At 59.6% G+C, this 11,123-nt stretch overlaps 1 protein-coding gene across 1 annotated transcript; it reads left to right on the top strand.

Moving 5' to 3' along the window:
- The first annotated feature begins 2,619 nt into the window (after nucleotides 1–2,619).
- LHX1 (LIM homeobox 1) lies at nucleotides 2,620–10,531 on the top strand. The gene is made up of 5 exons (XM_081584582.1): nucleotides 2,620–4,252; nucleotides 6,152–6,378; nucleotides 6,476–6,753; nucleotides 8,111–8,276; nucleotides 8,658–10,531. The coding sequence occupies exons 1-5, from the start codon at nucleotides 4,083–4,085 to the stop codon at nucleotides 9,035–9,037; spliced, it is 1,221 nt and encodes a 406-aa protein (XP_081440708.1). The 5' UTR covers nucleotides 2,620–4,082; the 3' UTR covers nucleotides 9,038–10,531.
- The last annotated feature ends 592 nt before the right edge of the window (nucleotides 10,532–11,123 follow it).

Raw genomic sequence — 11,123 nt, 5'->3', positions numbered from 1 at the left:
TTAAATTTCTAGAATCAGGAGCCAGGAGGCCGGCTCTGAGTTGCTCCCCCCAACCCCCTGCTAGACTCCCGGGTTAGTTCCCCAGAACCTGTTTACTGAGTCATCTGGACACTGGGGCCAGAGAACCTGTCCCAGTCAGAGTCCTGCCCTCGCCCTCAGCTCCCCTAACTCACTATCCGAGCGCAGGGAGGGACCCTCTGTCCCCCCACTCGAGGTCCCTGCACCCACAAACGGGTGCAGCAACGTCCTCCAGCCCATTCGAAAGGCAGCGGCGCGGCGGACCTTGGGCTCAGGAAGGGCCGGCAGCCGGGTCCAGCTGTCGCCCTGGAGGTCCTCACCGACCGCCCCCAACTCACCCCCCGCGGTCCCTCTACTTTGCATGAGAAGGAGCCCAGCTGGGGCGGGGGCAGGGGCGAGCCACTCGGGACAGGGTCCGCTATAGATTCCAGAAAGGGGCGGTTGACTTGAGCGCGCTGGTGGCGGGAACCAAGACAGCTGGGGGTGTAGGGGAGGTGGGGAGAGCTGGGAGACGGCTCAGAGAACAACCCCCGCCCCCGCCCCACCGCCGGCCTCACCCAGCGCAGCAGGCTGGGAAGGCGCCTCTGGGTCCAGGTGGAGGCGGCGAGGACCCCAGCCACGCAGCTCTTAGCGCCTCTCGGGGTCCCTGAGTACCGGGTACCACTCGGCTGTTTCCTGGAAATGCCCGGTCCGCTGCAGGACACAAAGCCTAGTCGCATCCCTCAAAACTGGGCTGCGGGGTTTGAGAACCTCTGCGGCCCCTCCTCAGCTCCGCCCTGAGCCCCGGCCTGGGAGAGATCCGCGGAAGGGGCTGTTTCGAGAGAGAGAGAGAGAGAGAGAACCAGCCCCAACGCCGCCCTCCCGGCAGTGGGGAGCCAGAGCCCAGGTGTGTGTGGAGGGGGTGCAGAGACGGCGAAAGGGGCCTTGGATCCAGAGGTCCAGATGGGCAGAGCGCCAGAGAGGCGCACAGCCGGCCTTGGCTCGGTTTCCAACTGAAACGTGTCGCGAGCGGCAAGGCGAGGGGGCTGCCAGCGGGCCTCGGGGTGCGGGCCGTGCGGGCGGAGGCTTAAGGATGGAAAGCAGTGTTTGCAGAGTCCTAAAACCCCAGTGTCCCGAGCGCAAACCAAATTCGCTGTAGCGGCTTCCGGGTTCGTTCGAAGAGGGTATTCCATTTGCAAAGAACTGAGTTTCTTGCCTGCCCAGGTTCGTAACAATTGCGTTTCGGGGAGCATTTCCTCCAGCTTAGCTGGGAGAGAGATGTCTAAACCCAGCCCCGCGTGTAGGGTCAAAAGACCGTTCCCCAAATACCGACCAGACCGGGCTGGCTGGCCGCCCATCTTTATTGCCTTCCACACTTGAGCCGAATGCGCCTTCCTAACGCCCCTTCCGCAAAAAAACAAAAACAAGGAGCAAATGCGGGGCTTGCCCAGCCCTGCCACCTTCAGATTTCACTTCGAAAGAGATCCGGGTTAAGCATGGGAATGGTGCTGTCGAAACGAATTTGGTATTTGGTGTGGGCCGCGGAACTAGAGTGATTCTTCGAGGCTGAGACTCTCAGGACCCAGACTCGGCCCGCACTTCTGGGAGAACCTGCCCCCCGCGGGCAGTGGTCCCTAGTTTATACGCCGAGGAAAATGAGGAAGGCTTGGGCTCCATAAGACGCAACTACCGGAGGCTGTGCTCTGCGCTTGTCTGCGGAAGCTGGTGCCAGCCTGGAGCCTGGAAAAGGGGAGACGGGGAGGCCGGGCCAGTTTTCCTCACACCCCCATCCTTCTCAGTCTCCCGGTAGAGCCCCCAGGACATCGCCGTTCCCACCGTCACTAGCACCCTCACCCCCGGCCGCCGCTATTGCCCCCACCGTTTCCCGCCTAGTCGTTTGTTTTCGTCTGTAAAAGGTGTCTCCGGATCACAGTTTTCTCACAACTCCTCACCGGAGGCGCTTCCCCACCCACTCCTTTTCCCCCCTCCCCGGCGCCGCGCCTCCGGTCTCCCCCGCCCCCACCAGGAAACCGCCGGAATCAACTTTCCAAGACGGCGCTGCGGGAAACAGACACCCAGATCTCCCAGAGCCCCGGAACCTGTGGACTTTGGATGGATTGGGGGAGGGGGCACAGAAGGAGCGACCGGAGGAGAGATATTCTGCTGCCAAACGCCCTCCCCTCTACGCCCCCAAACCACGCGCGGTGCCCGGGGCAAACTTCTAGGCCAAGAAAAGCAAGGGTGGCGTGGGGGGGGGAGGCGGGGGAGGGACCCAGCACCCGCTGAATTGCAAAGCCAAACAGTGCCCCTGGGCCGCCGAGGCTCCCGAAGCCAGCTGCACCCCAACCTCCAGCAAGGCTCGATCTTGGGTACCACCCACCCTCAGGGCAGAAGTCTGCCCTCCGCCTGTGCCCACTCACGCGCGCTCTCAGTCTCTCCTACTGCAAGCGACGCCTTACCGGAGCAGGAGGGGACCCGTGCACCTCGCTGCCCGCCGCCCGCACCGCGCGGGGCCGCGTTGGCCGCCACCACTGATCCTCGAAACGCGGTCTCCCGGCACTCTCCCCAGCCGGGAGATGCAGGATGGTTTACAGAGGGACCGCGAGCCGCTGATTGGTCGCAGGCCGCCGTGACGTCGGCGGGCGCTGCATTAAGGCAAGGGGGCTTCCAGAGCCCAGCCAACAGCCGGGAGCAGTGACCGAGCCGCCGGAGCCGGGGAGAGACGCGCCGGGGCGGCGGACTGGGCCAGGAGACCAGGGACAGAGGGACGCCTGTCCAGGGACAGCCGGAGACAGCGGCGGCCCAGGCCGAGCTGTTCCAGCCGCTCACAACTGTAGCCGCTGCACCAGGACTTTTTTTTTTTTTTTAAAGCTCTTCAAGCTACTCCCCCTCCCCCCGACTCCTCCCGCTGCAAAGGAAAAAAAAAAAGGAAGGAAGGAAAGAGGCTAGAAAGGAAACACAGATTTGCTACCCCAACGAAAAACAGAGGGGGAAAGGAAAAGAAAAGAAAGTCCAGAGACTGGGGTTTGCACGGAGGCAGCCGGAGCGTGGGCCCAGCGATGTGGGGCTGCGCGCCCAGGCGGCCGCGAGTTGCGACTGGAGCCACGATGCACGGCCAGGCGCGGTGAGGAGCCGGACGGCACCCCGTCTCCGAAGGAGTCCAGGCGCGGGGAGGGCCGTCCCGCGGAGACGGAGGCCGCCCGGCAGGCCACCGGCGGAGGTGACGGGGCTGGGGCGGTGGGGAGCGCGCGCGCGCCCCTGGCTGCGTCCGCGCGGAGTTGTCCCTCTCCGCTCTCGGTTGACAAGAGAACTCTTCTCCAAAAGGGGGGAAACCTAAGCAACGACAACAATCGACAACGAGATCTTCCTCCGGTCCTCCCCTCCTCCTTCCCTCCCCGCCTCGGCCAGCCCCTGCTCCCTCCTCCCCCAGGCCCACAGCGGGCGCCCAGCGCGTCCCGACCCGCTGAGCGACGCCGGCAGTTTAGGATCCAAAGCTTCTCTATTCGCTTGGTTCTTTTCTTTATCGAAAGAGGAGGGGAAATTCCGGTGGCAGGCAACCCGGCACACACACACACACACCCGCCCTCCTACCCCGACAAGAGCAGATGCACTTTGCCTTCTGACAGCTCTACCTCAAGCCGGAGGGAACTCAGCGGCGCTTTCCCCGCAACCCCGGCCAGCCGCGTCGTCCTTCTCCGACTCCGGTGTGTTTATTTATTTCCGTTCCCGTCGCCGTTCTCGGTGACCTTCACTCCTCCGCGGGCTCTGGGCTTGAAGAGTCGCTTAGCTCGCCTGCCTGAGACTCTTTTCCTCGCCCCGCGAGCTGCGGCGGCGCTGCTGTGTCCCGGAGGCCCCGGGACTGCCCGGCTGCACACTTCTCCGAGGCGGCGCCCCCCACTCCCACGCCCCCATCAGCCTTCCTCCCTGTCCTTGATTTTCCGGTGCGGGTTTCGGTTTGCCCCGCCAAGTGTGTCTCCCCTTTTGTGGAGGGGCTGGGGAGTTCCTGCCGGTCGTCTTCGTGAGTCATCCCCTCCGCTCTACCTTGCGCTTCTCTCTCCGGGTGTCACCCGACCAAACCAAAGACCATGGTGCACTGTGCCGGCTGCAAAAGGCCCATCCTGGACCGCTTCCTCTTGAATGTGCTGGACAGGGCTTGGCACGTCAAGTGCGTCCAGTGCTGTGAATGTAAATGCAACCTGACCGAGAAGTGCTTCTCCCGGGAAGGCAAGCTCTACTGCAAAAACGACTTCTTCCGGTGAGTACTTCTTCCCTCGCGCGCCGCCTGGGCCGCTCCTTCCCCGCGGGCCCTTCCAGCCGGCTTCGGATCAGAGGTCAGCGTGGCCGCAGCGACCCGCGTTAGGAGCTGCCTTTGGAGAGGGGCAGCCAAGTCCCTGGGGGCGTGGGGGGGGTGCGGGGGGGGAGGGCTCCTGTCTCTTGGCCAGCTGGCGCGCGCTGGGCGCCGAGGACAAGGCCTGCTTTCGCCCTGGAAATTGTGGGTCCGGGCTTGGCTGCACGTGCCTGGGAAGAAACAGTCTGAACTCGCCTCGGAGCGAGAAGCCCCTCCTGTCTTGGAAGGAGGTATCTCAGGTTCAGGAGGTGTAGCCCCGGCTCTTACCTTTCCCCTGGCAGATCTGTCCAGCAACTGCATTCTCCCTGCCTCCCGGTTGACTCTTCCTCCAGATTGAGCTTAGAAGCCCAGGATAAGCTGCGTCCCACTGCGTTTCCCGTCCCCTAGAAGTCTTGGCGGGAACCGCCGAGCCTTTGGCATGGCGCTTCCAGTCGCCTGCGGTGGCAGCGGCTGGGAAGAGCTCGGGCTCGGGGCCTATCTTGTACGGCCCAGGGTCTTCCTGACACCCGATGGGCCGACCTGGCCGCACTACTTGCACTGGCAGCCTGTGAAGTGCCAGAGGCTGCAGCCTGCAAGACGACCTTCCCCGGCTGCCCGCGTGGCCAGCAGGTTCGGCCTCCACGGCAACGCCGACCTCGGCAGTGAGGCGCAGGCTCCGCTCGGAGCTCTTCCAGGCTCTGGCCGCCACTGCCCGCCTCCTCCTTGTGGAAACTTGGGGGAAAGCGGAGACCTGGCTCGTTGGAGCCGGAGAAGCCTCCCGACAACCCTCCTCCGTTTAGCATTTTAACTCACCATCCTGCCATCAAATCCACACGACACACAAATCAACAACTGGAGCAAATTCGAATTGATATTCCCTTATGGGGCTCTGAAATCTCCCAGTTTCCTTGGCTGACTTAGTCTCTGCTTTTCTCTGAGTTTGTAGTGACAGGTCAAATTGGGGGACAGAGTAGGGGTTCGAAGCCACCCACGTGGCTTTGCCCAGAGGCCCCGGGACGTGCTGTACCCAGTGCATCCCCGGGATGCGCGGCCCTGGTGGCGGCGGACCACGGAGCAAAGCGCAGTTCGCTGGTATTGCCGAGACGAAGCGCAGGCTGCGCCTCTGGGCCTCGGCCCGCGGTGCCGGGTCTCTGGCTACTGGCGAGAGCTGAGCGGGACAACGGCGAACATGGCAGGCTGCCAGTGGGGCCCAGAAGCCTGGCTCCCGCGAAGCGCATCCCCCAGCACCGAGAGCCCCGACGCGGTCTAGCTTGCGCCGACCAGCCGGGCTTTGGGCTGGAACGCGGCAGAGCCCTAGCTGTGGCCGGCCAGGCTCTCCGCGGCTGTTTGTTTACCCGCGGTGGGACTGGACCTTGCCAACCCCCAGCCTGTACGTGGGTTCTTTTTCGACGAAAGAGGCAATGCATAGAAAGCGGCTGCGCTTGGGACGCGTCAGGATGGAGATCTAATTTGGTTTTCTGAATCTAATCGGAAAATGGGTGCCTGCCTCCCTCCCTCAACGATTTTTCCCTCTGGGACAACACGGGGCAGGAGGCTAGGGGTGGCGGTGGCTTAAGCTCCTTGCTCTCTTATTGTAATCATGTGTATCTCCTCCCTGACTTTTCACTGGTGCCGGCGCTCCCTCCTCCTGTGTTCTGGCCTGCTTAATCCGCATTCTTCCTCTCTTCCTTTTTGGCTGTCTTTCTCTCTCTCTTTCTCCTTCCCTCCATCCTCCCACTATTCTTATTCCTCTACTGCCTCTATCGCCTTTCTCCTGGCCTCTGGCTTCCCTTGGCCCTCTTCCACCTGCGCCCACCCCCCACGCAGGTGTTTCGGCACCAAGTGTGCAGGCTGCGCGCAGGGCATCTCCCCTAGCGACCTGGTGCGAAGAGCCAGGAGCAAAGTGTTTCACCTGAACTGCTTCACCTGCATGATGTGTAACAAGCAGCTATCCACCGGCGAGGAGCTCTACATCATCGATGAGAACAAGTTTGTCTGCAAAGAGGATTACCTAAGCAACAGCAGTGTCGCCAAAGAGAACAGCCTCCACTCCGGTGAGGCCCTGATGCCCAGCTCCTTCCGGGCGGGTGGGTCTTGGGGGAGGAAAGCCCGCCACTGGCTGCTGCTCACCTGTCCCTTCCCTCTCCCCAGCCACCACGGGCAGTGACCCCAGTTTGTCTCCGGACTCCCAAGACCCGTCGCAGGACGACGCCAAGGACTCGGAGAGCGCCAACGTGTCGGACAAAGAAGGGGGCAGCAATGAGAACGACGACCAGAACCTGGGGGCCAAGCGGAGAGGGCCTCGCACCACCATCAAGGCCAAGCAGCTGGAGACGCTGAAGGCCGCCTTCGCCGCCACACCCAAGCCCACGCGCCACATCCGCGAGCAGCTGGCTCAGGAGACCGGCCTCAACATGCGTGTCATCCAGGTCAGGGCCTGAGCATACCACTTAGTTCCCTCGAGGTGCAACCTGCAGGTTGAGCCTGGGGGTGGGGGGTGGAGAGCAGTTTTGAGGAGCAGAGCGAGTCCCTGGAGGCTGGCAGAGGGGAGGGGAGAGGCCCAGACACACCCCTATCCGGCTCCGACTTTGAAGTCGCACCAGTTGTGTAGGGCATCTGGAATTCGCTATACCTCCTCCTCTTTCCGGTCCAACGCAGGTGATAGTGGTAACGGTGGGGGAGAGACGGGGTGGGGGGGCATGAGGCGGGAGGAGGGGACACCGTCGGGACGCGGCGATGAGAGTACCGACCTATTTTTCTGACCTACCACCCCTATCCGGGAGGAGCTGAGCGGTCGCTGTACATCCCGGGATTAATCCGTGGTCTCTCTCTGTGTCCCCGCCCCCAACTTTGTGGGTCTCTGGCTCCAGTTAAACAACCACTCGCCCCCTCCCCCGTCCCCGCCAGCAGACTTCCCCTCCAAAGAGAGGTGGGCTGTCCAGGTTTGAAGGGAAGGTGGTCGGGGCGGGAGTCAGCTCTGCCGCGGCCCTTCATGAGTCGCCTGGGGACCGGAGGCGGCCATCCAGGCAGCTGCGCCGGTGCGCGCTGTGAGGTTTTGAACCTGCGTGTGGTTCGGCCCGAGTGCCAAGCCCAAGGTTAGATGTCCGGTGCCTGGCGGCTCTGCGAGGGTATGGGGGGGATGTACCTGGGAGGTTGTGTGCAGTAGGCGCACCATGCAGGCTGCCCTCCGCGGAGAGGCTCTGCTTCGGAGAGGCTGTGCGCTCTTGTGCGCAGGTGAAGGGGAGGTTGCCTGGCCGTGTCACTAGCAGTGAGAGGCTGTGGATGAGTACTTTTGGCACTGGGAGATCGTGTGTGGGTGCGGAAAGGAGACTGTGGGTTTTGGTGTCACTATCTTCGGGAGACTGAGTGTCAACAGGAGGCTGTTTGGATCTCTGTCACTATCACGCGGTGTGGGGTGGGGATGCTGCTAGGGTCCGTGAAAGGGAAGCCGTGTGTCTGACACTCTTTGGGGAGGTTAAGCGCCTCCGCGCGTACAAGCTGCAAGTGTTTCGCTGCGATTGTTAGAAACAACTCCTACTGTCTCCTGTTGGCAGGGCGGCTTGCCCAGGTACCCCTGCTGGGAATCCTGTCCACCCTTGGCTCAAGGGCCACCCCGCGCGGTTCTACTCGAAGACACCCCCCCCCCCCATACACAAGACACAAAACACACACAGCTGGAAATCCGCGAGCTGGGAGGTGGAAGGGTGAGGGGCCAGGTGCGGCCGCACACCCGAAAAGTCGGAGGTAGGGTCTCCGTGGCCTCACCCCATGGCGTGTGTGCTTCAGGTCTGGTTCCAGAACCGACGCTCCAAGGAACGGAGGATGAAGCAACTGAGCGCGCTGGGAGCCCGGCGCCACGCTTTCTTCCGCAGTCCGCGCCGGATGCGGCCGCTCGTGGACCGCCTGGAGCCAGGCGAGCTCCTTCCCAACGGGCCCTTCTCCTTCTACGGAGGTGGGTGCGCGGCCCGGGGGCAGGGCGCGGGCAGGCCGGGTTTCGTTTCGTTGGAAGCGGGAAGCAGCGCGGAGGCGCTCCTGGCTGTCTGCAGGAGAAGCGGAGAGAGCGGGAGAGAGGGGTGGAGGCTGGGGAGGAAATGAGGGGAGGCAGTGAGACGGGATCGAATTCCCGGTCCTGAATAAGGCCGGTGGGCAGAGAGGGAGCAGCTCCCGCGTTTGCACTCTGGCCTCCTCCGTGCGCCCACCCGGGCAGGGGAGCCCGGCGAATGGAGAGCCCCCGGCGTTGCCCTCCCCAGCCCCGCTAGCGCGCCTTCCCCCCGGTCACCCCGCCCCACCCGGGGCCCCGCCCTGACATCCCCTTTCCCCACCGCCACCGCAGATTACCAGAGCGAGTACTACGGGCCCGGAGGCAACTACGACTTCTTTCCGCAAGGCCCCCCGTCCTCGCAGGCTCAGACGCCGGTGGACCTGCCCTTCGTGCCGTCGTCCGGGCCTTCCGGGACACCCCTGGGTGGCCTGGAGCACCCGCTGCCCGGCCACCACCCGTCGAGTGAGGCGCAGCGGTTCACCGACATCCTGGCGCATCCTCCCGGGGACTCGCCCAGCCCCGAGCCCAGCCTGCCCGGGCCTCTCCACTCCATGTCGGCCGAGGTCTTCGGGCCCAGCCCACCCTTCTCGTCGCTGTCGGTTAACGGCGGGGCGAGCTATGGGAACCACCTGTCTCACCCCCCAGAAATGAACGAGGCGGCCGTGTGGTAGCGGAGTCGCGCACGGCCCGCGGAGCTCGCGGTTGTACAGAAATGAACCTTCTATTTAAGAAAAACAGAAAAAAAACAGGAAAAAAAATACACACTAAACAGAAAAGCAAGTCACTCCCCCGCCCCTCCTGCCTCCAGCCTCGGGGACCATTTTCCGTCTGGGGAGACCGGATGGGAAAGGGGGACGCGAAATAGAATCCGGATCCGCCTGGAGGTAGGACGGGGATCCGAGCGCTGGCTGGCAAGGTGCAGAACTCGGGCACCCGCGGGGAATCCAGACCTCTCCCCACCTCCTACTGGACCTAGATCTCTGGACCGACGCCTCCGGCGTGAGCTTGGGGCCGGTGGGCCGCAGAAAAACACCCACGGCAGCCGCGGGGGCGGCCAGCCAAGGGGGGTGACGCCCGGAGCCGCGGGGAGGGAGGCTGCACCCCCGAAGCCCGTTGAGCGGGGCGAAGCGGCCGGGGACCACTCCGGGTCGGCCACGAGACATCTCAGGCTCTGAGACATCTATTAGAGTTGTCTCAGAGTTCAGCAACAGCGACCACAAACTCTTATAGCTTCAGAAACGCAGACCTGCTGTGCATCAGGTGGGACTATATATATATATATTTTTTGTCTATCTGGGATTTTTGGTTTTTTTGTTTTTGCCAAAATTGCAAAATTCTAAATGTAAAGCCCTCAGTATCAACTCTTCTACCTTCACAAAGCTCTACACACACAGACACACGCAGACACACTCGATACAATGGTCTCCAGGCAGACCTCTTAGTAAAATGACTTGAACATCAGCTGTACAAGAGAAGTATTCTACCTTAACACACACACACAAAATTAAAAAAAAAAAGACTATTGAACTAAAAACAGTCAACTGTTTACGTATAATGTTAAATTCAGGAGTTCAGTGTTTTACTAATATATTCTGTTTTGAAACCTCTTGTTCAAAACAAAATGTTTTGAGCAATCAACCAAAATTGTTCATTTTCTTTTTCTGTAGATGTTCTGATTTGCAGGGCTCACAGCTCACTGTGCTAGTATGTAAAAAGGTGTTGTTTACACAAGGCAAAGAGAAAACATGATATTCAGACACTTGCCAAATAGAATAATTATAGCACAAATACTGTAAAGGTGCCTGGCACCACAACCTGAGAAAGTGTTAAAAAAGTGTTACAAGGTTTAAAAAAAAAACCATCTTTGCTAATTTTTAGTCCTGTTGAACATTCATGGAATTGTTAATATGACTTATATAGACCCACACAGGTTTTATTTTTGTGTCTTTAAAATAAAAGTCCAGAATATTTAAATTTTATGGTCAAATATGCAGTCAACAGCTGCTACTTTTTTCCTTTATAAATTAAATTTCTCATATGTCTTTTATTGTTCTGATAAACCTAAGCTTGTGTGACCTCCAGTGCATATTAGACCATTCACTGTATGAAAGAAAACATGTTGAATAAATTTGTGAGTTTTTAATAAAAATAGAAAATCTGATGTTTAGATAATCGGTGTGTTATTTTATGTTTTGACAACTAGAACTGACTTGTGATGGGGAGTGGAATGATCCCTCAGAAACCAGGAGAAAGAGAGACAGGACTGGGGGGATCTGTTTTTTACCTTGACTGTGGTTGAACCCCCACGATAATGCCAGCCAAGCTTTCCTCTGTGCCTTCCTGCTGTGATTAACTACAGATTTGCATTCTGTGAATTTTAATGGACACAGTTGAAGATATGTTTGTTGATAAGTTCATACAGAAATGGAAATAGAAATCAAATCCATGGCTAAAAATGAGTGGTCTTAGTCTGTGATTAAGCCTGAGACCCCATGCACTCTCTCCTTTTCCCCTCTAAACAGGCAAAACCTGACTTGTGAATGTCAGTTACCTGTAAATAGGTGGTGACTTGTGAATGTCAGTTACCTGTAAATAGGTGGTTAGAGGCGGTACTTTTCTGTTTCATTTCCCATAGATAATCAATCCTGCTTTCTAATTTGGTGGTTTGAAAGATAACATAAAATGAAGGTACAGCACAGCTAGAAATGAAATACTTTAATCCCTTTCACAGAACTGATACGAAACAGTTGTTTTATA

The sequence above is a fragment of the Giraffa tippelskirchi genome, chromosome 3, assembly GCF_054371585.1.
Source record: "Giraffa tippelskirchi isolate mGirTip1 chromosome 3, T2T-mGirTip1v1.2.pri, whole genome shotgun sequence".
Taxonomy (NCBI): Eukaryota; Metazoa; Chordata; class Mammalia; order Artiodactyla; family Giraffidae; genus Giraffa; species Giraffa tippelskirchi.
Note: the sequence above shows the minus strand (reverse complement) of the source record. Positions and strands in the feature narration are given on the sequence as shown.

What these genes read in the sequence shown, in the direction of transcription:
- LHX1 (XM_081584582.1), top strand. Translation starts at nt 4,083, where the DNA reads ATGGTGCACTGTGCCGGCTGCAAAAGGCCCATCCTGGACCGCTTCCTC. An exon ending in TGCAAAAACGACTTCTTCCG is followed by an intron (nt 4,253 to 6,151) that starts GTGAGTACTTCT and finishes CCCCCCACGCAG; the next exon opens with GTGTTTCGGCACCAAGTGTG. An exon ending in GCCCTTCTCCTTCTACGGAG is followed by an intron (nt 8,277 to 8,657) that starts GTGGGTGCGCGG and finishes CCGCCACCGCAG; the next exon opens with ATTACCAGAGCGAGTACTAC.